Source organism: Ranitomeya variabilis, chromosome 7, assembly GCF_051348905.1.
Source record: "Ranitomeya variabilis isolate aRanVar5 chromosome 7, aRanVar5.hap1, whole genome shotgun sequence".
Taxonomy (NCBI): domain Eukaryota; kingdom Metazoa; phylum Chordata; class Amphibia; order Anura; family Dendrobatidae; genus Ranitomeya; species Ranitomeya variabilis.
This window is the reverse complement of record NC_135238.1, coordinates 58,426,013-58,453,956: the sequence shown is the minus strand read 5'-3', so window position 1 is coordinate 58,453,956 and position 27,944 is coordinate 58,426,013. Positions and strand designations below refer to the sequence as shown.

The window sequence follows — 27,944 nt, the reverse complement described above, 5'->3', positions numbered from 1 at the left end:
TGGTTACCAGTGAAGACATCGCTGGATCGGTGTCACACACACCGATTCAGCAATGTCAGCGGGGCCTCAACGACCAAAAAAAGGTCCAGGCCATTCCGACACGACCAGCGATCTCGCAGCAGGGGCCTGATCGCTGGTACGTGTCACACATAGCGAGATCGCTATGGAGGTCGCTGTTGCGTCACAAAACTTGTGACTCAGCAGCGATCTCGCTAGCGATCTCGCTATGTGAGACGGGGCCTTTACATTTCACAGGATTATGGGGAAGGAGACAATAGGTCGGGGGTTGCAGTAGCTCTGATGGTGTTGAGGTGGCCGCGTGTTCATTACAGGTTGTGTCATGATCTCCATGGCCAGAGAACTAGCATAAGCCTCAATAGGAACAAGCTCTTGGAAGATGTAACTATACTGACCATGAACTAAACCTACCGCATCATCTAGAAGTAGCCAGGTAGCATGTCCTACTTTTTATCCCTATATGCCCAGCGCCGGCCGGAGAACTAAATAATGCTAGCAGAGGGAAATATAAGACCTGACTCACCTCTAGAGAAATGCCCAAAAAGGAGACAGAGGCCCCCCACATATATTGGCGGTGATATGAGATGAAACAACAAACGCAGCAGGAAAATAGTTTTAGCAAATTTGAGGTCCGCTTTCTAGATAGCAGAAGACAGAAAGCATACTTTCATGGTCAGTAGAAAACCCTAACAAAACACATCCAGAAATTACTTTAGGACTCTGGCATTAACTCATAATACCAGAGTGGCAATTCCTGATCAACAAGAGCTTTCCAGACACAGTAACGAAACTGCAGCTGTGAACTGGAACCAAAATACAAAAACAAAACATGGACGAATGTCCAACTTATCTAGTAGATGTCTGGGAGCAGGAACAAGCACAGAGAGGCTTCTGATAACATTGTTGACCGGCAAGCATCTAACAGAGAAGCCAGGTTATATAGCGACACCCAGATCTAATCAGAACAGGTGAACAGGGAAGATGATGTCACAAGTTCAATTCCACCAGTAGCCACCGGGGGAGCCCAGAATCCAAATTCACAACAGTACCCCCCCCTCAAGGAGGGGGCACCGAACCCTCACCAGAACCACCAGGGCGATCAGGATGGGCCCTATGAAAGGCACGAACCAGATCAGAGGCATGAACATCAGATGCAGTGACCCAAGAATTGTCCTCCTGGCCGTATCCCTTCCACTTGACCAGATACTGGAGTCTCCGTCTGGAAACACGGGAGTCTAGGATTTTTTCCACAACGTACTCCAACTCACCCTCAACCAACACCGGAGCAGGAGGCTCAACGGAAGGCACAATCGGTGCCTCATACCTGCGCAATAACGACCGATGAAAAACGTTATGAATAGAAAAGGATGCAGGGAGGTCCAAACGGAAGGAAACAGGGTTAAGAATCTCCAATATTTTATACGGACCGATGAACCGAGGCTTAAACTTAGGAGATGAGACCCTCATAGGGACAAAACGAGAAGACAACCACACCAAATCTCCAACACAAAGCCGAGGACCAACACGACGGTGACGGTTGGCAAAAAGCTGAGTCTTCTCCTGGGACAACTTTAAATTGTCCATCACCTGCCCCCAGATATGATGCAATCTCTCCACCACCGCATCCACTCCAGGACAATCCGAGGATTCCATCTGACCGGAGGAAAATCGAGGGTGGAACCCCGAATTACAGAAAAACGGGGACACCAAAGTGGCAGAGCTGGCCCGATTATTGAGGGCGAACTCCGCCAATGGCAAAAAAGCAACCCAATCATCCTGGTCAGCAGACACAAAACACCTCAGATATGTCTCCAGGGTCTGATTAGTCCGCTCGGTCTGGCCATTAGTCTGAGGGTGAAAAGCAGACGAAAAAGACAAATCTATGCCCATCCTAGCACAGAATGCCCGCCAAAATCTAGACACAAATTGGGTTCCTCTGTCAGAAACGATATTCTCAGGAATACCATGCAAACGAACAACATTTTGAAAAAACAGGGGCACCAACTCGGAAGAAGAAGGCAATTTGGGCAGGGGAACCAAATGGACCATCTTAGAAAAACGGTCACACACCACCCAGATGACAGACATCTTCTGAGAAACAGGCAGATCTGAAATAAAATCCATCGAGATGTGTGTCCAAGGCCTCTTAGGAATAGGCAAGGGCAACAATAATCCACTAGCCCGAGAACAACAAGGCTTGGCCCGAGCACAAACGTCACAAGACTGCACAAAGCCTCGCACATCTCGTGACAGGGAAGGCCACCAGAAGGATCTTGCCACCAAATCCCTGGTACCAAAAATTCCAGGATGACCTGCCAATGCAGAAGAATGTACCTCAGAGATGACTCTACTGGTCCAATCATCAGGAACAAACAACCTATCAGGCGGACAACGATCCGGTCTATCCGCCTGAAACTCCTGCAAGGCCCGCCGCAGGTCTGGAGAAACGGCTGACAAGATAACTCCCTCCTTAAGAATACCTGTGGGGTCAGAGTTGCCGGGTGAATCAGGCTCAAAACTCCTAGAAAGGGCATCCGCCTTAACATTCTTAGAACCCGGTAGGTACGATACCACAAAATTAAACCGAGAGAAAAATAATGACCAGCGCGCCTGTCTAGGATTCAGGCGCCTGGCGGTCTCAAGATAGATCAAATTTTTGTGGTCAGTCAATACCACCACCTGATGTCTGGCCCCCTCGAGCCAATGGCGCCACTCCTCAAACGCCCACTTCATGGCCAAAAGCTCCCGATTCCCAACATCATAATTCCGCTCAGCGGGCGAAAATTTACGGGAAAAGAAGGCACAAGGCCTCATCACGGCGCAGTCAGAACTTTTCTGCGACAACACTGCCCCAGCCCCGATCTCAGAAGCGTCGACCTCAACCTGAAAAGGAAGAGTCACATCAGGCTGACGCAACACAGGGGCAGAAGAAAAACGGCGCTTAAGCTCCTGAAAGGCCTCCACAGCATCAGGGGACCAATTAGCAACATCAGCACCCTGTCTAGTCAAATCGGTCAATGGCTTAACGACATCCGAAAAACCAGAAATAAATCGACGATAAAAGTTGGCAAAGCCCAAAAATTTCTGAAGACTTTTAAGAGAAGAGGGCTGCGTCCAATCACAAATAGCTTGAACCTTGACAGGATCCATCTCAATGGAAGAGGGAGAAAAAATATATCCCAAAAAGGAAATTCTCTGAACCCCAAAAACGCACTTAGAACCCTTGACACACAGAGAATTAGACCGCAAAACCTGAAAAACCCTCTTAACTTGCCGGACATGAGAGTCCCAATCATCCGAAAAAATCAGAATATCATCCAGATACACTATCATAAATTTATCCAAAAAATCGCGGAAAATATCATGCATAAAGGACTGGAAGACTGAAGGGGCATTAGAAAGACCAAAAGGCATCACCAAATACTCAAAGTGGCCCTCGGGCGTATTAAATGCGGTTTTCCACTCATCCCCCTGCCTGATCCGCACCAAATTATACGCCCCACGGAGATCAATCTTAGAGAACCACTTGGCCCCCTTTATGCGAGCAAACAAATCAGTCAGCAACGGCAATGGGTATTGATATTTAACCGTGATTTTATTCAAAAGCCGATAATCAATACATGGTCTCAAAGAGCCGTCTTTTTTTGACACAAAGAAAAAACCGGCTCCTAAGGGAGATGACGATGGACGAATATGTCCCTTTTCCAAGGACTCCTTTATATATTCTCGCATAGCAGTATGTTCAGGCACAGACAGATTAAATAAACGACCCTTTGGGTATTTACTACCCGGAATTAAATCTATAGCACAATCGCACTCACGGTGCGGAGGTAGTGAACCCAGCTTGGGTTCTTCAAAGACGTCACGATAATCAGACAGGAACTCAGGGATTTCAGAGGGAATAGATGATGAAATGGACACCAAAGGTACGTCCCCATGAGTCCCCTTACATCCCCAGCTCAACACAGACATAGCTCTCCAGTCAAGGACTGGGTTGTGAGACTGCAGCCATGGCAATCCCAGCACCAAATCATCATGTAGATTATACAGCACCAGAAAACGAATAGTCTCCTGGTGATCCGGATTAATACACATAGTCACTTGTGTCCAGTATTGTGGTTTATTATTAGCCAATGGGGTGGAGTCAATCCCCTTCAGAGGAATAAGAGTCTCCAAAGGCTCTAAATCATACCCACAACGATTGGCAAAGGACCAATCCATAAGACTCAAAGCGGCGCCAGAGTCGATATAGGCGTCCGTAGTAATAGATGACAAAGAGCAAATCAGGGTCACAGACAAAATAAATTTAGACTGTAAAGTGCCAATGGGAACGGATTTATCAAGCTTTTTAGTACGCTTAAAGCATGCTGATATAACATGAGTAGAATCCCCACAATAGAAACACAACCCATTTTTCCGTCTAAAATTCTGCCGCTCGCTTCTGGACAGAATTCTATCACACTGCATGTTTTCTGGCGTCTTCTCAGTGGACACCGCCAGATGGTGCACTGGTTTGCGCTCCCGCAGACGCCTATCGATCTGAATGGCCATTGTCATGGACTCATTCAGACTTGCAGGCACAGGGAACCCCACCATAACATCCTTAATGGCATCAGAAAGACCCTCTCTGAAAGTAGCCGCCAAGGCACACTCATTCCACTGAGTAAGCACAGACCATTTACGGAATTTTTGGCAGTAAATTTCAGCTTCATCTTGCCCCTGCGATAGGGACATCAAAGTTTTTTCTGCCTGAAGTTCCAAATGAGGTTCCTCATACAGCAAGCCCAAGGCCAGAAAAAACGCATCCACATTGCGCAACGCAGGATCCCCTGGTGCCAATGCAAAAGCCCAATCTTGAGGGTCGCCGCGGAGCAAGGAAATCACAATCCCAACCTGCTGTGCAGGGTCTCCAGCAGAACGAGATTTCAGGGACAAAAATAACTTACAATTATTTCTAAAATTCTGAAAGCTAGATCTATTCCCTGAGAAGAATTCCGGCAAAGGAATTCTCGGCTCTGATACCGGAGCATGAACAACAAAATCTTGCAAACTTTGTACTTTCGTGGCGAGATTATTCAAACCTGCAGTTACACTCTGTAGATCCATTATAGACAGGTGAACATAGAGCCATTCAAAGATTAGAAGGAGAGAGAAAAAAAAGAAAGACTGCAGCATAGACAGACTGGCAAGTGATCCAATTAAGAGCACACTAACTACTAGAGAAAAAAAAAAAAAAAAAAAAAATTTCAGCAGACTTCTTATTTCTCTCCTTTCTCAGCCAAGGATTTTAACCCTTTAGTGGGCCGGTCAAACTGTCATGATCTCCATGGCCAGAGAACTAGCATAAGCCTCAATAGGAACAAGCTCTTGGAAGATGTAACTATACTGACCATGAACTAAACCTACCGCATCATCTAGAAGTAGCCAGGTAGCATGTCCTACTTTTTATCCCTATATGCCCAGCGCCGGCCGGAGAACTAAATAATGCTAGCAGAGGGAAATATAAGACCTGACTCACCTCTAGAGAAATGCCCAAAAAGGAGACAGAGGCCCCCCACATATATTGGCGGTGATATGAGATGAAACAACAAACGCAGCAGGAAAATAGTTTTAGCAAATTTGAGGTCCGCTTTCTAGATAGCAGAAGACAGAAAGCATACTTTCATGGTCAGTAGAAAACCCTAACAAAACACATCCAGAAATTACTTTAGGACTCTGGCATTAACTCATAATACCAGAGTGGCAATTCCTGATCAACAAGAGCTTTCCAGACACAGTAACGAAACTGCAGCTGTGAACTGGAACCAAAATACAAAAACAAAACATGGACGAATGTCCAACTTATCTAGTAGATGTCTGGGAGCAGGAACAAGCACAGAGAGGCTTCTGATAACATTGTTGACCGGCAAGCATCTAACAGAGAAGCCAGGTTATATAGCGACACCCAGATCTAATCAGAACAGGTGAACAGGGAAGATGATGTCACAAGTTCAATTCCACCAGTAGCCACCGGGGGAGCCCAGAATCCAAATTCACAACAAGGTTGTAAGCTTTTTTGAAGAGGTGGGTTTTCAGGATCTGTCTGAAGGATCCAAATGTGGTGGATAACCGGACGTGTTGGGGCACAGAATTCCAGAGGATGGAGGATATTTGTGAGAAATCTTAGAGGCGATTGGGTGACGAGCGAATAAGTGTGGAGGAGAGGAGGAGGTTTTGGGAGGACTGGAGATTATGTGAGGGAAGATATTGAGAGATTAGTTCAGAAATATACAGAGGAGAAAGATTGTGGATGGCTTTGTAGGTCAGTGTTAGTAGTTTAAACTGGATATGCTGGGAAACTGGGAGCCAGTGAAGGGATATGCAAAGAAGGGAAGCAGGAGTGTAGCCTGGAGAGAAATTAATTAGTCGGGCAGCAGAGTTAAGAACAGACTGGAGGGGTGCAAGAGTGTTAGAAGGTAGGTCACAGAGGAGGATGTGCAGTAGTCGAGGAGAGAGATGATTAGGGCATGCACAAAAAATTTGGTAGAGTGAGAGTTGATGAAAGGATGGATTCTGGAAATATTTTTGAGCTGGAGGCGACAGGAGGTGGCGAGAGCTTGGATGTGCGGTTTGAAGGACAGGGCAGAGTCAAGGGTTACTCTGAGGCAGCGGATTTCCAGGACAAGGGAAAGTGTGATTTTATTTATTGTGATAGATAGATCAGGTAGGCAAGGTATGCGAGATGGAGGAAAGATAATTAGTTCGGATTTGTCCACATTGAGCTTGAGGAAGCGAGAGGAGAAACAGGAGGATATGCTTGATAGACACTCTGGGATTCTGGAAAGCAGAGAGGTGACATCTGGGCTAGAGAGGTAGATCTGACTGTCATCAGCATATAGATGGTACTGGAAGCCATATGACTATATGAGTTGTCCCAGGCCGAGTGTATAGATTGGGAAGAGAAGGGGTCCTAGGACAGAGCCTTGAGGGACACCAACAGAGAGAGGGCGAGATGAGGAGATAGTGTGGGAGTAGGGAATGCTAAATGTGTGGTTGGTAAGGTATGAGGAGATCCAAGATAGGGCGAGGTCTTTGACACCAAAGGAAGAGAGGATCTGTAGTAGGAGGCAGTGGTCAACTGTGTTGAAGGCAGAGGGCAGGTCTAGGAGGAGGAGTATAGAGAATTGTCTGTTAGCTTTGGCTGTAAGTAAGCCGTTAGTAAGCTTGGTCAGGGCAGTCTCATTGGAATGGTGGGGATAGAAGCCAGATTGTAGGTTGTCGAAGTGCGAGTTAGATGCAAAGTGAGAGGAAAGTACAGCGTGGACGTGCTGCTCAAGGAGTTTGGAAGCAAATGGGAGCAATGATATGGGGCGATAGCGGGACAGCTGGACATAGCGCTCGGTTCAAAGGATGGCTTTTTGAGGATAGGTGTGATTGTGGCTTTTTGAGGATAGGTGTGATTGTGGCATGCTTGAAAGCAGAGGGGAAGGTAGCAGAAGTTAGTGATAGGTTGAAGAGATGGTTAGAGATGGGATAAGTCTAGTGGATGAGGTTGAGGAGGAGGTGGGATGGGATGGGGTCAAGTGCGCAAGTGGTGAGATGTGATTTGGAGAGGAGATGAGTAAGCTCTCCCTCAGTGATTTTGGAGAGAGAAGTTGTGGGGTTAGGGCATTGGTCTGGAATACAAAGGGGTTGTAGTGCTCGGACAACAAAGACTTGCCTTGTTTGGTCTATATTATTTTTGAAGTGCGTGGCAAAGTCCTCGGCACAGATTAGGGAAGTCGGAGGGGGCAGTGTTGGGTGGAGGAATTAGTTAAAAGTTTTGAACAACTGTTTGGGGTTGGGTTTTTGAGCTGATTTAAATGTGAGTGTTGCTTGTTTGAATGAGGTGAAGTTGTCATGCGGGTGCGTTTTCTTCTAATGCCGCTCTGCAATTCTGCCTACTTGCTGAAGCTTTTTAGTGATGTTATTGTGCCAGGATTGTATATTGATTCGCATAGTGACTGTTACAGTGAGTGGTCATAACCATGGATATCTAAGCTACTACAATGCCCTGCACTTGGGGTAAATGACATAGTGAATCAGAAGAACTATACTACATTTCTAATTGGAAGTATTTGCTATTATTATTATACCTACTACCTATTGGGGTAGGATCTTGGAGATGGGAATACCATTTAATTGCTTTTGTTAGAAAGAAAATAAAAAAGATAATTATGTAAATATGTAAAGTTCTTTTCTGAATGTTTGGTTCAATGGATCAACAATTGGGATCAGGTGGGAATGATTAGCTGTTTTGGGGCAGTCTGGATCATGCATTATGGTTGTACGTATACCCCATAAATTTAGTAATTTCCCATCCCTCAGTTTAACCTAACGGACACATCATTTTACCATATCATTTATTAATGATATAACTGTAACCAATGTATCCTCCAAATTAAAGGAATCATCCATCCGGCATAGCACAACACCAAGGGGTCACAAATCTAGGCTACATCATGAGTGACATACGCTATTTAACCCATTTATTTTCTATTGTTTAAGCTCTTCTGCATTCTCATTGAAGGAACTTGTTGTTTTTTGGGACTTTTGTGTTGCTTCCCCTTGAAACTACATGATTTGCACAGGGGAACTCTGCAGAATTTAGTCGTGATGAATCTTGCCATCATACTCAGGACACAATTCATTTTTCTGTTGGCAAATTGAAGATATTTAAGGGTTAAAGCAGTTTGTACATGGTGTATATATTGTTTGCTTTTTTTGTATGCAGACTTCTTCAGAATGACCTGAATGTATGGACGTATCTAGTTGTGAGTTTTAAACCCTTTTTATCTATATTTACCAAAAAGTTAGAGAGCAGCATAGTACATGTACGACTAATAAATAGCAATACAATACAGTGACTATGGATTTAGAACTTTGCAGTACATTTAGTACAGATATAGAACAGTACGGTGCATGTTGTACAGGTAGAATAGATGGAGGGAGCAGAGCAGTTTATATGTTGTACTATAGACAGAGGGCAATTTAGTTCATGTAGCACAAGAAGATAGCAATACAAATAGCAATATAGTATAGATAGATAATAGTAAAGCAGATGCAGAGCTGCCTTATTGCACCACAAGATATGTAGACCAGGTTAAAGGGAATCTACCACTTGATTCATGCTGCCCAAAATGTGCACATCAAAAAATAGAAATTGGCTGTTTGATTGTAGCCAGTTATATTTCTCTATAATGCAAGAGCATATACTTTAAAGCATCACACCCATCAAAATTATTATCCTCTTAATATATTGCAATCATCAGATTATATAGCACTGTGTACTTACAATTGCTCATTTTCCCTTTCTACCCAGCTACTTCTTCTCATTTCTATTAGCTCTATGTGGAAACAGGAAGTCTATTTTCCCTATATGAGTCATCATTAGAACTACAATTCAACATCACTGCAAAAGTCTCTGCCAAACGGGAGGCACCAAGCAGTTGGGTCAGGAGTCAAAGAAGGGAATAATTCATGCAGAGAAAAGAGACTTCCTGTTTCAACATAGAGCAGAGAAAAGAGAAAAATTATCTGGGTAGAAAGGCAAAATGAGCAATAGTAAGTATACAGTGCTATATAATAAGATAATAGCAATATATTAAGAGGATAAAACTTTGATGGGAGGAGGAATGCTTCTTTAAAGATCCAGCTGGCGACCCTGTGCAGAGATGAGACTAGTCCAACGCAACTCCTGGATGGACTCTCATAGGCTGGGAATATCTGGCCAGTTACAGAGTCCATCTATAATTCCCAGCTGAATCTTTAAAGTGGTTTTTCCTTGAAAGATGAGAATGTTTCAGAAAAAAAATATGCCTGACTTCAATCATGCAGCCAGGATCAAATTCAAGATACCTATGGTTTGGGAAGCACTGACGCATTTTACTGCGGCGATCACAAGGCAGTAAGGGTCTAGTGCTCCTTGTGCCATCATTCTGCTCTATAAAGCCGTGCCAATGGGTAGGATTGTTGATGAAGGTATCCAAAACGGGCAACACAGTTTCTAGAATGAGAACTTGTCTTCGTTTTTCTATTACCTTATGAGAACCAGATAATGAAACATTCAGCAGGAATAATCAATAAATTCCACAACGGCAAACCAATACTAAGAGCCCGGCAGTCACTTTACCTTGGAAACAGTCTTTTAAGTATAGATAATTACAGTATTTTCTACTTCCATTTGCAGGTACAAATTGTGGGATATAGACGAGGGGAATATTTCCACTTGTTAATTGCTTTGATTATTCAATGTTTACAGTCTCCCTTATAAAAGGAGCAGGAAGATTTTGGCTGTTTGAAAAGAATAAAGCTCCAAGAAAACATGAAAAAGATGCTTCTAGTTTCTTACAATCTGCTGTAAATCATCGACTTTAGCAACGGGAACACCGTTCATCTAAGATGGATGTACTCCTCCTTGTTAATAACCTTAGGAAGGGGGGCAGTACTGCTACTTTTTAAGAATTAATGATTAAAAACATAAAAGATAGTTGCGCGAATAGAAATTTCTTAATGCCGTTTCAATATTGAAATTGCTTCTTTTTGAATCTGGGGGAGAGTGTTCTTATAATAATTTTCATGTTTTATTCTCAAGCCAACAAGCGCTAAGACAGTGGGTAATGTACTGATCAGTGAGGGCCAACTGCTGGAACTCCCAGTAATCCTGAGATAAGGGTCCTGGAGTCAGAGAATTGGGCTCTGTAGCGCCATCCAAGTGCGCAATCTCAGCCTCCATCCCATTCAATGTCTGTGACTGTCAAGTACACCAATACTAAGCCTTCTAAAGGGAATATATCATGAAAAAATTACCTATTATTTAGATGTTTATTGGCATTGTTAATTTTCTATCACAATCTGTATTAACTGTCACGTGGTTACTGCGGCAGTGTGGAGCCAGAAGATTGCAGCTTCTGATTGCTCCTACTCCGGCACTGAGAAGAAGCATTTCTTCATTTTAAATGTGTTTATTTCTTCTGAGAAAACAGGGGTTAATCTGCAAAGTTGGAAATCCCTGTGCTCAGCTGTGCTCGGTTAACCACTCCCTTCCCCTTTATAATCTGGACTCTGTTACAAATCCTTGTCAGAGCTAGCATTTGCTGCATGGCTAATGGAGGGAGAGGAGTTCGTATGAGAAGGAGAGTTGTTGGAGTTATTAGTGACTGTTGTTTGGTTTGTATGTGTGGTAATTCCTTATCCTTCTCTGTTTTTGTTTATTCCTTCTACCTTCACACCCCGGTGCATTCCTCTGTTACATGTGAGTGAATATTTTGTACGTCTAGAGTTTTCTGTTAACCCTTGTTTGTGTTGACCTGTTTGTCGGGTTGGTGTACTATGGTGCACAGTAGTGCCCCTTATCCCTGAGTGGAGGAAGAGAACAGGCGGGGGGCTAACTCAGGAGATAAGGCAAAGGTGGAGGCCCCAGAATCTTCGCCGTCTGAAGTATCGCAGGGAGCAGGGCCAGCTAGGGCTCCCCCTAGTGTTAGGGACAGGGAGGAGCCCCTGGTCCCGGGTCACCCGACAGCTGTGCCATGATATTAACAATAATTATGAAACTTGCAATTTTCATTCTGGTCACTGGGGCTATTTTAGACTTACACTTCCTGTACTTTACAGAAGACTTTTCAGCAGTCTCATTATTAACACAGACAATATTACAATGACAGGTAACTAGAGATGAGTGGTGTCCGAGTCGAACTGTTCGCCAATTTCAAATTTGAGCTGTTTTGGGCGGTGTTCGAGTCGTTCGACGAACCCGAACAATTTGCTTAAAATTCTGCTGTTCGAGTTTCTGTTCGACAACTGTTTGTTCACCAAAAGCCTAGCTTGATTTGCACATTTAAACTGTTTATCATTGTTAATGTACTGTTTCAGTGTATAGTGGGCGGGGGATAGATCTGTGCTGAAATAACGCCGATCTCCATTTTTTTTTCTTTCCCACATTAACAGAGGGGCGGTGCAGTCTCTCAGCCTGTCAGCAGTGCGCACACACACAGCAATGTGCATGTGATGCAGACAAGCAAGGGCATGTGTCATTGTCTGTGTATGTCACATGTCACTCCTTGCCCAATGAGAACCAGCCATTTGCCCCGTTGTCACCATTTCCTCACTGCTGCAGCTTAGTGTTTGACGGCACCGCTGCTGCTGTGGGCGCTATACAGTCAAACAGTCTTTTTTTGCCAGCAAATTTTCTGAGAGATAGGTTTAGGGAGTCGGGAGTTGGGACTAGTTGTAATATCAGCCCTTTTCAGGGTAGGTTACAGCAGTTCATAGCACTGTTTGCCAGGCAGGTCTGAGCCAGTGCTGTGCAAGTGTTAGTCACAGCATTTGGTGTAATCTAGCTCAGCCAATCCTTTTGGGCTAGTAGCATTGTCTGATAGTCATCTGAGTAGCCCGCCTGTGAAGCTAGCTACACCGCCTGTGTATCTCAATTTTGTATGGCATCTAACCCAGTAAATCGTTTTGGGGTTTTGGGCTTAGTAGCAGTGTCTGCACATCAGCACAGTAGCCCGCCTGTGAAGCTAGCTACACCGCCTGTGTATCTCAATTTTTACGGCATCTAACCCAGTAAATCGTTTTGGGGTTTTGGGCTTAGTAGCATTGTCTGCTAGTCAGCAGAGTAGCCCAGCCACCCACCGCCTGTTTACCTAAGTACTATTTTTAACAGCATCTGGCCCAGGAAATCCTTTTGGGCCTAGTAGAATTTGGTGCAACTCAGCAGCGTACCCCACCCATGAAGCAAGCTACACCGCCTGTTTACCTAAGTACTATTTTTAACAGCATCTGGCCCAGGAAATCCTTTTGGGCCTAGTAGAATTTGGTGCAACTCAGCAGCGTACCCCACCCATGAAGCAAGCTACACCACCTGTTTACCTAAGTACTATTTTTAACAGCATTTGGCCCAGGAAATCCATTTGGGCCTAGTAGAATTTTTGTGCAACTCAGCAGCGTACCCCACCCATGAAGCAAGCTACACTGCCTGTTTACCTAACTACTATTTTTTAATGGCATTTGGCCAAGGAAATCCTTTTGGGCCTAGTAGCAATTTCTGCTACTCAGGAGAGTACCCCACCCATGAAGCAAGCTACACCGCCTTCTTTCTTTCTCAATCTAACCCTGAAGAGGAATAACCTCATGACCGAGTATCAGCACGGGTTTACTAGGGACCGTTCATGTCAGACTAATTTGATCAGCTTCTATGAAGAGGTAAGTTCCGGACTGGACCAAGGAAGCCCAGTGGATGTAGTGTATATGGACTTTTCAAAAGCTTTTGATACGGTGCCACACAAAAGGTTGTTACATAAAATGAGAACAATGGGGATAGGGGAAAATATGTGTAAGTGGATTGAGAGTGGTTATTAATGGAGCACACTCGGACTGGGTCACGGTTAGCAGTGGGGTACCACAGGGGTCAGTATTGGGCCCTCTTCTTTTTAACATATTTATTAATGACCTTGTAGGGGGCATTGAGAGAAGAATTTCAATATTTGCAGATGACACTAAACTCTACAGGGTAATCAATACAGGGGAGGACAATTTTATATTACAGGATGATTTATGTAAACTAGAAGCTTGGGCTGATAAATGGCAAATGAGCTTTAATGGGGATAAATGTAAGGTCATGCACTTGGGTAGAAGTAATAAGATGTATAACTATGTGCTTAATTCTAAAACTCTGGGCAAAACCGTCAATGAAAAAGACCTGGGTGTATGGGTGGATGACAAACTCATATTCAGTGGCCAGTGTCAGGCAGCTGCTACAAAGGCAAATAAAATAATGGGATGCATTAAAAGAGGCATAGATGCTCATGAGGAGAACATAATTTTACCTCGATACAAGTCACTAGTTCGACCACACTTAGAATACTGTGCACAGTTCTGGTCTCCGGAGTATAAGAAAGACACAGCTGAACTGGAGCGGGTGCAGAGAAGAGGGACCAAGGTTATTAGAGGACTGTCGGGTCTGCAATACCAAGATAGGTTATTACACTTGGGGCTATTTAGTTTGGAAAAATGAAGGCTAAGGGGTGATCTTATGTTAATGTATAAATATATGAGGGGACAGTACAAAGACCTTTCTGATGATCTTTTTAATCATAGACCGGTGACAGGGACAAGGGGGCATCCTCTACGTCTGGAGGAAAGAAGGTTTAAGCATAATAACAGATGCGGATTCTTTACTGTAAGAGCAGTGAGACTATGGAACTCTCTGCCGTATGATGTTGTAATGAGTGATTCATTACTTAAATTTAAGAGGGGACTGGATACATTTCTGGAAAAGTATAATGTTACAGGGTATATACACTAGATTCCTTGATAGGGCGTTGATCCAGGGAACTAGTCTGTTTGCCGTATGTGGAGTCGGGAAGGAATTTTTTTCCCCAAGGTGGAGCTTACTCTTTGCCACATGGGTTTTTTTTGCCTTCCTCTGGATCAACATGTTAGGGCATGTTAGGTTAGGCTATGGGTTGAACTAGATGGACTTAAAGTCTTCATTCAACCTTAATAACTATGTAACTATGTAACTATGTAACCCCTCAGCTCTGGGGTGTCCACTCTCCCTCCAGCTCTCTCCTTCTCACAGGTGGACTACCACGTGTATTCACACTGTGGTGAATCTTTTGGGCCCAGGCATAAGAAGTCGTCGAGGTAATGGATAATATGTGCCGCCTTACAAACGTCCATGACGACACATTCGAGGAAGCAACTAAATGCCTCAAATAGTGAGCAGGATATGGAGCACCCCATGGGCAAACAGCGATCTATGTAGTATGCTCCTTCACAGAAGCAGCCCAATGGGAGGACACTATTCGGAGGCACAGGTAGTAACGGAACGCCCCCTCAATGTCTGTTTTGGCCATTAGGGTGCCCCTTCCCAACTTCTTGACCCACCTGATTGCCTCGTCAAAGGAGGTACAGTACATAGTACTGTACTTGGTTCCGTGTCGATGTTGTCATTTACTGACCTGACCCTTGGATATGACACATGGTGGATTAGTCTGAATGTATTGGGTTCATTTTTTGGCACAACTCCCAACGGGGGTACCACTAGGTCTTCTAAGGAAAGTGTTCTGAATGGACCCGCCGCCATTCTACCTAAAGATGTTTTTTTTTTTTTTTTTTTGGCAAGACGTCTGGGTGTTGGTAGAGTGAGTTTAGATTTTTACTACAGCCTTTCTTAACTTTAGAAGGGCATGACATGCCTATATCTGTGTCTCCTCCTCCTTTTACTCCTCCACCTCTTTTCTTTTCGCATGACTATGTGTAGTTGTGACTTTTCCAAGTGTTTGTTGTGTCTTGTGAGCAGTTTGTCAGCTTTTGGACAAACAGCGCCGAAATTTTGCACATACACACTACTAACATTAGTAGTGTGGAATATGCAAAAAAAAGGGGGATATGACATGTTTTACTGTATGTAAACCATGTCTCATATCATGTCGGGTTTAGGCAGGAGAAATGAAAAGCCGGCAATTGAATTACCGGCTTTTCACATATATCGCGCTGAAGTAAATATAAAAATATATAGATTTTACATTACCTTGCATTGGGTTTCGTGATTCGGCCGATCCCCGACCCCGACTTTTCAAGAAGATCGGCCGATTTCACTCGACTCGACTTTTGAGAAAGTCGGGTTTCGTGAAACCCGACTCGACCTCAAAAAAGGAAAAGTCGCTCAACCCTACAAGTGAGTTTTCTGAAATAATAGAAAATATGATTCTAGAATATCCCCAGAGCTAAATTTTAATACTGCTTGCTATTTTAACAATTAAAAAAATACTAACTTTCTTTACATTTATTTAACATGAAAATCTGATTTACAGCTGTAAGTTTTTGTCCTGAGGAAGAGGTCCTGTGTGACCTCGAAACGTGTTGACTTTGAAACCTGCTTGAAATAAAGCTTTTAAGAATATCATCTTGCCATCAGTCTTCATCTGCAGCAGAGAATTTGACACATTTTACCTGGATTCACTTTTGTCTTTGGTCTTTGGACCCATGTCCTGCAGAAGCTGATCCATGTTCCTTACATGTTGCTTAGTTGCAACTAAACCAGGTGAGCGTACTTCTTCTCTGCACACCCCGTGTTTTACTAGTTAAGACCCTATTTGGCTTATTTTGTTTCCCATATCCTCTACCTCTTTCTGTACACCATGCTTGATGGTTGGTATGATGTATTTGTGCTGATATGCTGTGTTTGGTTTACAACAAATAAGGTAAAGGGTATTATGGTCAAATTTATCTAGTATGACCTCATCTGTCTGAAGAACATTGTTCCAAAAGTCTTGTGGCTTGTTCAGATGCATCTTGTAAACTTTAGCAATGAAAAAACAGGAATGAAATTCAGCTCACCCTTATAAGAACATTCCCATAATCTTAAGGGAAAAATCCGAGCATGGAGAAGCGTCTCTGCCCAACGCTGAAAACTTGTGTGAGGAGAAAAAGAGGTATCCAGCTCCGGAGATAATTATTACTGAGGACTAAGAACACTACACGTGTTCGAAACGCGTTCAGTGGTTCATGGCATTTCTCCTAGGCAAACACTGATCATCTCTATGCGGCTTTTCATTTTAAAGATGTCAAAATAAAGACTTTTGCTTTTATCTCTGGAGCTGGATACCTCTTTTTCTCCACACACAAACTTTAGCAATGCTTTCATGTTAATTTTAGAAAGAAGAGGCATTCTCCTGCCAACCCTACCAAACAAGCCATTCTTGTTTAGTTTTTTTCTAATTGTACTGTCATGAATATGAATATTTAACATGCTGAGGCCTTTAGAGCCTGAGCTGTAGCTCTTGCGTTTTTTGCAATTTCTCTGAGCATTTCATAGTCTGACCTTGGGGTGAATTTGCTGGGACGTCCACTCCTGGGAAAAATGTCAACTGTCTTGAATGTTTTCCACTTAGGAATAATTTTTTCCACTGTAGAAAGATGAACTTCAAACTGTTTGAAAATAGCTTTATAATCCTTCTCAGACTGATGGACAGCAACAATTACTTTTCTAAAATCACTGCTGATATATTTTCTCTATGGCATTTTATTAACACACACCTAAATGCCCAGACCATCAAACTGCCAAAACTTCAGCCTTTAAAGAGGGGGACACACTTGCTGATTAACAATAAATCAAGGACATTTGATTACAGGTGCCTGACTAATATTTATACACTTAATTTTTATAGTGGCATGAAGGGTGTACTTAATATTTTTTACACACTTCTTCTTGTTTTTGCTAAATAAATAATTGTTGTTGTTATTCATCTAAGGTTGTATTTACCTAACTATAAAATCTACTAAGGATCAGATGTTTATTATGTCCTGATTAGAGATGAGTGAACCCGAACTTTAAAGTTCGACGTTCGTACCGGACATCTAGTGTCTGATGCTGAACTCTGAACCCAGACTGCTCCAGGAAGTGCTTTTTAGTAATCAGAGTTCTGGGAGGGAGATAGAAAGTTTTTCCAAAGTTTGGGCTCCCATTGAGTTCTATGTGATTTGGGTTCAGGATCAAGTTCGGGTAGAGTTCTAGTACCCAAAACAAACTTTGGACTAGAGTTCAGTCAAACCCAATGAGCCTGAACTTTTACCGGTCCACTCATCCCTAGTCCTGATACATAAAATCACACAATTCCAAGAGAGATTTTCCACAGTTCAGGTTTCCATTGATTTCTATGGGGTTTGTGCTCAGGTTCAAGTTCAGGTAGAGTTCTGGTACTCAAACCAAACTTTGGACTAAAGCTCAGTCAAACCCAATGAGCCTGAACCTTCACTGGTCCGCTCATCCCTAGTCCTGATACATAAAATCACACGATTCCAAGAGAGACTTTGCAAAGTTCGCTTTCCCATTGATTTTTATGGGGTTTGTGTTCAGGTTCGAGTTCGGGTAAAGTTCTGGTACCCAAACCAAACTTTGGACTAAAGCTCAGTCAAACCCAATGAGCCTGAACTTTCACTGGTCCGCTCATCCCTGGTGCTGATACATAAAATCACACAATTCCAAGAGAAATTTTCCAAAGTTCGGTTCCCATTGAATTCTATGAGGTTGTGTTCAGGTTCAAGTTCGGGTAGAGTTCTGGTACCCAAACCAAACTTTGGACCAGTGTTCAGTCAAACCCAATGAGCCTGAACCTTCACTGGTCCGCTCATCCCTAATCCTGATACATAAAATCACACAATTCCAAGAGGATTCACTTAGATGTTCTCAATAGAGTGGATTTCTAATATCCCTACATACCATATAATTCTTTTGGTTTTGCACAATGCGAAATATAGCAATTTCTTTGAGGCTTAACAGTGGATTGTTAACATTGGTTTAAAAGAAGTAGAACAAAAACAGTGATATATACATTTAGAATAGTTTGAAAAGAGCAATATATTTTGCATAGCACTGTCTGAATATTCTGGCATTAATTTGAAGATATTATGAAGATATTTGCTAAGAATTTTTCAGATATATAATGCATATTTCAGACATTCATGGCTGTAACAAGTTCAAGTGATCCGCTACTCACCCACTGCTTTCAGAGAGGCATATTTGTTCAGCTCCTTTCCAGGAGGCTGCTGCTCATATGGATTTGAAATCTGTCCCATGGTTGGAAAGGAGTGTGGATGTGCCATCTGTGGAAGGTGTGGGGACGTCGGAACATTATTCATTTTTGAAGTATCTGCAGAGAAAAAGAAATGGTATTAATTAGTGGGCTGACATCCTGCAACTTTAGGAATACGATGAACAGTGTTGTATACTCACTATATTACTATAAGGGATAAGAATAATAAAATGTAAAAATAAATTAAATATTTGCATTAAACTGTAAGAAATCTCAATTTTGGGAATAATATTTAGTAAAATGTAACATAAGGAGAGGTAGACTGACATCACTCGGGACAGTCTTTTTTATTGATCAATCCAGCCCTGTTATCTAGGGGTTTCTACAAATATATATTCATATTTCCCCTCCATTTAGTCATGGTTTCCAGGATAAATAATCAGTTCAAATAAGATGTCCCACAAATAACGTTTAACTTCTTTCCACAGTAATAAATATACGATCACTGTGGACCGTGGGGGTCCGAGAAGTGGGAACTGTGGAAGTCCTGGAAGTGGGACCACCAAGTTAGTACACATTTGTCAACTATCCAGGGTTCCATAGATCAGTTTCACATTATATTGTAATACTTTCATAGGTGATAAAGGAATAACATATTCAAGTCCCCTAAGGGGACTATTTAAAAATAAGGAAAACATGAAAAAATATTTTTATATTACCGTATATATATATATTTATAATTGCCTAAAGTAATAACATATAAAAAAAAATTTATCCTGTACAGTGAACTCCAGAACAGAATCATCATTCTTTGTCAAAATTCCCTCAAAAATTTAATAAAAAGGAATTAAAACATTGTATGTACTACAAAATGGCACCAATAAAAAAGTCAGCTCGACATGCAAGAAAAAAACATTTTTCACCAATTCACCCCAATTGAAATATATTTTTATTAATAGTATAAATAATATTTATTTTATTATAGTATTTTCGGTCAGAGTGCGATCTGACAAAACAGTGGTTCGCACTCATATCAATGTTTTTCTATGGGGCCGTGCACATGTCTTATTTTTTCCTCAGACAGATTCTGTCCAAGTAAACATTTGCAACATACATGATTTGCAACTGATATTCGGATCGCACTCAGCCATGAAAGTTAATGACCCGCTGGAAAAAAAACGAACTGCACTCAGATGACATCTGAGTGTGGATCGATTTTCATGGACTGACAGAACAGAGAAGATGGAGACATTTTTTCCATCTTCTGATCCGAGAAAATTGGATTACACTGATCATGCTCTGATCAAACTCGGAGATTGGATTGCAATGTTCAGACTGATCCGAGCATGACAGCTTCATATTTCTATGCAGCTGTCACATTGCGGATGGCCCTAATATAGGCCTATTAGTATTTTCCCCATGGGTTTTTGCTTTTCTCTAGGGTTACACAGATTAGCCTAACTGGTGTTCACTAGTGTTGAGCGATATTTTCCGATATTCGAAAGTATCAGTATCGGATTGGATCGGCCGATACCGGCAAAATATCGGATCTCGCCGATACCGATACCCGATACCAATATAAGTCAATGGGACACAAATATCGGAAGGTATCCTGGATGGTTCCCAGGGTCTGAAGGAGAGGAACCTCTCCTTCAGGCCCTGGGATCCATATTCATGTAAAAAATAAAGAATAAAAATAAAAAATATGTATATACTCACCCTAGGATGAGCCCTGGACCTTAGCGATGTAACCGGCAGCCTCCGTTCCTAAGAATGCAGAGTGAAGGACCTTCGATGATGTTGCGGCTTGTGATTGGTCGCGTGACCGCTCATGTGACTGCTCACGTGACCAATCACAAGCCGCGACGTCATCGCAGGTCCTACACTCACTGCATTCTTAGGAACAGAGGCTGCCGGTTACATGGCTAAGGTCCAGGGTCCGCCGGAGGGGTGAGTATATCCATATTATTTATTTTTATTCTTTATTTTTTACATGAATATGGATCCCAGGGCCTGAAGGAGAGTCTCCTCTCCTCCAGACCCTGGGAACCATACACTGGGAACTTCCGATTCCGATTTCCGATATCACAAAAATATCGGAACTCGGTATCGGAATTCCGATACAGCAAATATCGGCCGATATCTGATACTTGCGGTATCGGAATGCTCAACACTAGTGTTCACATGCGCTGTAGTCCTGCAGTGATAATCTCCTGCTGATAAAACACTGTTTGTATTGAAACTATAGCATATAGCCTAAGAATGACGCATCCCATCCCCCACATTATCCTACTCTCAGATTAAATAGAATGAGAGATTCCATCTCAGTCTACTTGCAATCTTAAAAACTATGAAACTGTTTTATCTGCTGCAGATCTAGCAGTTCTTTGAATGCTGAGCTTTGCATAACCCCGCCCACACCACTGATTGGAAGCTTTCTGTGTAGACTGTGCATAGGCAGAAAGCTGCAAGGTTATACAGAGCTCATGAATATGGAAGATTACATGGCAGCAGGTTTACTAGTCCTCTGTGATAATCTGCTGATAATAAAACAGCGATTTTATGAAAACTACAGCAAGCAGCACAGTAAGTGACACATCACTGGAATCAGGTTCTCCGTCTCTACATCATTCTGATTTGAAAAACCTGGTGCCAATTTTTCTTTAAGCTTTCTTACCAGTCCATATTGTCCCCTATTCATTTCTAGAATCAAAGTTTATTTCCCTCTTATGAACTGTTTTCTTCAATTTTGCAATTTTTCAAAACCAGCAGCATTTTGCTTGATCGTTTACATTGAAATCTAAATGATATTTTCTAGGGTAATTAGTGGTGACTACATTATTGTTGAGCAATTTACTTGTTTGCTGCAACCTCGTTCACAATAAAGCACCGGTGACAGCAAAGGACGCGCAGTGGTTACATTTAACGGATGCATTGCTTACATCAAAAAGATTACCGCACAAACGTGATTACCGGGACAGGACAAACAGTGATATATTACAGCGGGAAATGTACAAAATGCCTTCGCTGTGAATTGACAATTAGACGACACCTAATGTCTTCAGAAGAAAAAAAAACGAAGAAAGGCAAAGTAAAAGAAGAAGCAGATAATCACATGTAATTGCATACAAAATGCCGAGTGCTTCAAATAAGCTGCCGATTATTCCGCATAAATCAATAAATGAGCACGTCGCTCACCTATACACAGGGGACTGAAATGTCCTGATTGCCAATTCAAGGCTAATATTTTAGCCGTAAAAACATCAAAATAAAACTCTGATAAATTTGCATTGTTGGGTATTTGTTTATCTGTGTATTGTCTGGGTTTGACCTTCGAATAAACAAATGACACTCTATTTGTAAACACTAGAAATTGCTTCAGGGAAAGACGAGGTTATGTCAATGTTCACATTATATTTGTGGTGTATGTTCAATGTAACACTGGAAAATGTTGATAACATATAATGGACATATTAAGACATATAATGGGACTGCCTTATATTCGTTCCTTTTATTATGTTGGAAGGCAATATTCTCCACATTTAAATACAAAGGAATCCGGCAAAAAAGGACTGAGGTTTGCTTTAGATCAATGAAATGGGCAAAATGTGCCATTGTATGGCACATGAGGGTAGTAACATGTTTGAAGTCTATCTTGTGAAAGTCTAAAGCTTTTCAGTATATTAAAGGGGTTGTCCGGGACAGTCAATAAAGGGGTTGTCTGGGACAGTCATTGAAGGGTTTGTCCGAGACATTAATTAAAAGAGTTGTCCGGGACAGTCATTGAAGGGATGTCGAGGACATTAATTAAAGGGGTTCTCCAGGACAGTCATTGAAGGGGTTGTCCGGGGTAGTCAATAAAGGGGTTGTCCGTGACAGTCATTGATGGGGTTGTCCGTGACAGTCATTGATGGGGTTGTCCGGGGTAGTCAATAAAGGGGTTGTCTGGGACAGCCATTGAAGGGGTTGTCCGGGAAAGTCATTGAAGGGGATGTCCGAGACATTAATTAAAGGGGTTCTCCGGGACAGTCGATAAAGGGTTTGTCCTGGACAGTCATTAAAGGGGTTGTTTAGGAATTTTATATCGATGACTTACCCTTAGAATAGGCCATTAATATCTGATCAGTAGGTGTGCAATACCCTGCACCACCACTAGTTGGCTATTCCCGATGCTGAAGGAGGACAGATGTGCTCATTTGTGGAGCCACAGAGATCTGTCAACTGCATAGTGGCCATGACCATGTATTACACATGGGCCCCTATAATTTCCCTGTTTTCCAACTCTGCAACTGAGCACATCTGGCCGCCGCCGTATCAGGAACAGCTGATAGGCAGGGTTGCACTCCTACAGATTAAATATTGCTGACCTAAGCAAAGGCCATATTCTGATGACACACTCCCTTTAATTTGATACTGGAACCTTTTATATTGTCTTCCAGGTCAGACAGTCAAGCAAGAGGAGCTGAGAACATAAAAACAGTGACTATTCTAGAAAATTAAAGCACCATTCCAGCAATTTTTTTTATTACAGTGCTGGAGTGGTGCTACTAATGTAAGTCCCTGCCCCTAGTGTGATACTTACCACCTGTAGTCTTCATCTCCAATCAACTTCTGCAGGTAGTAAGGGCTTAAGTTAAAGATGACGCGTTTCCTTTGTATTTTAGGCAAAAAAAAAAAAATATATATATATATTTTTATTATTTATTTATTTTTTTCCATCTTTTACAATTAGTGTGCCTGGAAAGGAATTGCGTCATCTTTAACTTTAGGCCTTTTAGACATCATTTCATTTTCAACTTGCTTAACTCTTCACAATAAAAGTAATTTTGACCGGGGTGCCCAAACTTTTACATGCCACTGTACATTTCCTCCCTAGAATTGAGTTTGTCATATTGCAGCAAATGAACATTAGGACCTTATAGCACGAAACAAATCTCCGCAGAATAGTCTGCAATGAGGCAAACATAACATTTTAGAACAACCTTTAGTTTCCTTTACAGTAAATTCCTTATGTAGGAGACACATTTGCATTAGCGGGGTCACTAATTATTTGATATACACAATGCTGTAAATAACACCTTCTCGTTTTTACCAATTCACAGCAGATGAAACAAATCGATGCAGTATGACTTACAAAAGACAAGGTGTTAGCAGCTATTTCCAAATGAGTCACAGCGTGTGCAGCAGATAGAAAATAAAGGAGCTGATGGAACTCTGCTATAAACAGGCAATTTATAATCATGCTATGTCAAGCTCTCTCAGTTACCAAATTGGTGCAATGTTGCCCAAATAGCAGCTAAGTTACAAATAAAATCAGAAAAAAAAAAACACAAGGAAAATAAAAAGTTTTATTTTTTTTTTAGGGTACATTGCGTTTAGCTTTGTCAATCCACATCGGAATAATTCATATGGCATAGATAATAGTTGTACCATAAAGTCCATTTCTGTAACGGAGAGCCAAAGGAAATCATAAAGTCCTCCAAACCAGTTCTAGCTATAGTAACCATAGAGTCATGAGTTGTCAAAGATTTCTACTTTTTTTTTTATTTTTATGTTAATGTTTGTGATTCCTTTAAAATGCATTATGCAAAATGTATTATGGATGACACAATTCTAATAATTTAATAAAATACAGGCAGGGTGTTGCCTTCTTTGACAATGAGGATGTTTTGTGTATATGAAATAGGACAAGCACTAGCCAATATATGATAAGGGTAAAGAACAAGCACAACGCTATAGAAACGTCAACTTTCCCTATCGTAATCGCCATTCTTTTAATCTACAGCCTCCTTTATTACCTTTCTTGACTTTAGACTGAAAACCTTAACTTTTTATTGCATACTCTAATCATTTAACCAATAGTAGAGCATTGTTATGAGGAGCGAACAATACAGTTTCCATTAACTTCACCTCCTGACAGATAAGTCTTAGGTTTTAAAAGCTAACAATAAAGCATATGATCAAAGCCAACCATCATAATACAATTAATAGAAAAATAATATCTACATAAAACATTAAGCAACCTTGCAGATGGCCTTGATTTGTTTAATGCATTTCATGTTACAATTCATAAGATACAGCTTGTATTATTGCACAGAACTGCATTTACGGATCTACTGGTTGCTTTTAGAATCAGTAAACAATTTGCCAGAAGCCACATCATAAAATATTAGCAGAGCTCGTAGACTAAAAAAATCCTGTGCTCTATTGAACTTCTATAACTGTTCACCTTCCATCTCACCATGCAATCTGGACCCTTGTCTGACCCCTCTATACTTCTACTGTTTTTTCCCTCTATATGGTTACAGATCATACAGTTGTGCTCAAAAGTTTACATACCCCGGCAGAATTTTTGCTTTCTTGGCCTTTTTATCAGAAAATATGAATGATAACACCAAAATTTTTTCTCCACTCATGGTTAGTGGTTGGGTGAAGCCATTTATTGTCAAACTACTGTTTTCTCTTTTTAAATCATAATGACAACCCAAAACATCCAAATGACTCTGATCAAAAGTTTACATACCCCATTTCTTAATACCATGCATTGCCCCCTCTAACATCAATGACAGCTTGAAGTCTTTTGTGGTAGTTGTGGATGAGGTTCCTTATTTTCTCAGATGGTAAAGCTGCCCACTATTCTTGGCTAAAAGACTCCAGTTCCAGTAAATTCCTGGGCTGTCTAGCAAGAACTGAGCGCTTGAGATCTCCCCAGAGTGGCTCAATGATATTGAGGTCAGGAGACTGAGATGGCTACTCCAGAACCTTCACTTTGTTCTGCTCTAGCCAATGACAGGTCGACTTGGCCTTGTGTTTTGGCTCGTTGTCATGTTGGAACATCCAAGTACATCCCATGTGCAGCTTTTGGGCTGATGTTTGCAAAATTGAGTGCCTACAAGGCCTTGTCCGGTGGATAGACCTCCTCGACCTTTCCTATTTAAAATTCTTCAGTATAAAGACATTATCCTGAGGAAGAAAGCGAAAAGCAAAATATCCAGCTGGGTGGTCAAAAGATTTCTCTTTTTTGTGGAAGTCCAGCGCAAACATTCTATGTTCCTGGACATTAAACAGAGAACGAAGGCACTGGGTATACAATACCCTAGGATTTACCCTGCTAAACTGAGAGTGGTGTCGCTTGGTTCAACTTTTTTATTTTTGGTCTCCCAAGGATGCCCTGAGATGGCTGGACACTCAAGAAGGTCAGATCCACCAACATTTTTTTGCATATCTGTTTTGCTAGTTAAATTTTCCATCTTTTCCCACCACACCAATACAGTGCCCCATTGCAGGTGCTGGGGTTTTGAATGTGTACTTACCTAGAATTTCTCATTATGTCGTTTTTACGAATGGTAGGAGAAATTACATTAAAAAAAATGTTCTGTATATAAGTGCTATGCTTGGCTATCTTCACAGCTCCTATAAGCACGTCATATAGGCACGTCAGTGATCTCCTGTTCAGTACAACTCTTCCTGGTCATGGTCTTGTGGTCAGGAGAAAAGCAGAGGAGTACAGGAAACACAAGTCCTCCATTCTGCATATGGATGTCACAAAAGACAGTCACCTGCTCTAATACTCTCTATGTGTCAGAACAGTGAGTAACTCTGTAATGGTGGATTCTGTCAGGTGGACGTGGTCTACCTATACACTATATGTCAGCTATTCTTTAGATGTACAATATATGACTAAAGGTAAGCAAAATAGCTGATCAAAAAGGGTCAGACATGGCAACCAACAAATTTTGTAGAATCAAAGCAAAGCCACACGAAAGATAAGCTTTAGATAAAACATGCAGCATAATTCAATTTTTTCCCTCAGTGATCCAGAATCTGATCCTTAACGAGCAGCTTTCTGAATTGGAAAAGTTGCTTTTAGAAAGGTGAGATGCAATCAAAGACTGCAAAGCTACAGAACTGTTAATGTAAATTACTATATGAGTACTATAAAATTATTGATATAATATAATATAGTTGTAGATCACCATGATTTACTAAGAATTGCAAAAAAAAACCCACCATTTTTTTTTTACCAGTTCTAAAATAAATTGCTTGTTAATTATGGCTATTTTTTAGCTAAAAGATGCTTAGTCTATAATTCACATGACATTAACTAAGGAAATTGCACTGCCTTCCTAAGCAAATTAATTACATTGAGCGTTAGTTCCCTGAACTGTTACAGTAAATCTTTGCACATTACCTTTTTTTCAGAGTCTATCCAATAGAGCTATAAAAAGCTTTTAATAGCCATAAAGGTTACGCGTGTAATAGTCATTGAAGACCACCTGGATACAGATTTATCCTTCTAGCAAATCCAGTATATTGTAGAACAATGGAAAAAATATCCCAGACCTTACTGCTTTGTATCCATCACACCAAATCCTTCATTTTATGCGTTCATCAGTGATGGGCAAGCGCGCTCGGCAATGCTCGATACGTGTCCAGACACCAGGGTGCTCAATCGAATATCGAGCAGTGCCGAGTATCACGTGGTGCTCGAGTGCTCGGGTCCTCATAAGAAGCTCATTGGAATCATCTGAGCTGCTCTCCAAACTGTAGCGGGGTATTCTCCACCTGGGAGCACAGGGACTCCTCTGTCAGCAAGACTATTTGTGAGATGTAGAACTCCGGGGATGAGAGAGAAAGACCATGACCATCCTCCAGAATAATGCTCGAGTTTCACGTTCACTTCCATTACGCTCACTACTGGAGTCGAGCATGTCCGAATGTCCGACCTGCTTGATTCGTGTACCAAGCACTCGAGCATTTCAGAGCTAGATAATTTTCAGTTCTAAAGATGGCTACCATGAACAGAATTAGCACCAGCTACTCCATTTTCCAGATATCAGGGGTTGCCTTGGCATTCACCCTTTAACTCCTGTACAGGGATCTGGATTTATCAAGTACTAGAATAGTCACTTTGCGTCATCCACAACAAGAGGGCGGCGCTGCCTGGCGACAGAAACATAGAAAGACAGGCACCAACACAGATATCACCGTTTGCTTCTGTATCAAAACTGACTTTGTAAGAAGAGATGTGCATTTTAAGGAATTTTTAAATGGTTGTCTAGGTAAAAGTTGTTTTGTTTCTAATCATCTCAGAATAGGTTGAAATAATCAAAGAAGTCCTAATAACCTTACCTATCCCTGCTGCCATTCTTGAGCTTCCTAGTCACCTGATGGTCTCTGTACTTTCGGCAGTGATCTGCAGCAGTCACCTGTCCATATTGGGATGTCCACGCTGCAGCAGGAAGTATTGAGACAATTGGAGGAACGTAAGACATCAGAACTGTAGCTTCATGGTTCAATCAGGTGAGTATAACTTATTTGATACTTAACCCCCTTCAAAGGTGTTTTTGTAAAAAAAAACTTTTTTCT

At 41.7% G+C, this 27,944-nt stretch overlaps 1 protein-coding gene across 1 annotated transcript in view; it reads right to left on the bottom strand.

Moving 5' to 3' along the window:
- Window positions 1–27,944, bottom strand: part of SHISA9 (shisa family member 9) — a 466,870-nt gene that overhangs the window by 24,248 nt on the left and 414,678 nt on the right. The window contains exon 3 of the mRNA XM_077275158.1: window positions 18,540–18,692. Within this exon, the coding sequence (XP_077131273.1) occupies window positions 18,540–18,692 (153 nt within the window). The remainder of the gene's footprint in view (window positions 1–18,539; window positions 18,693–27,944) is intronic.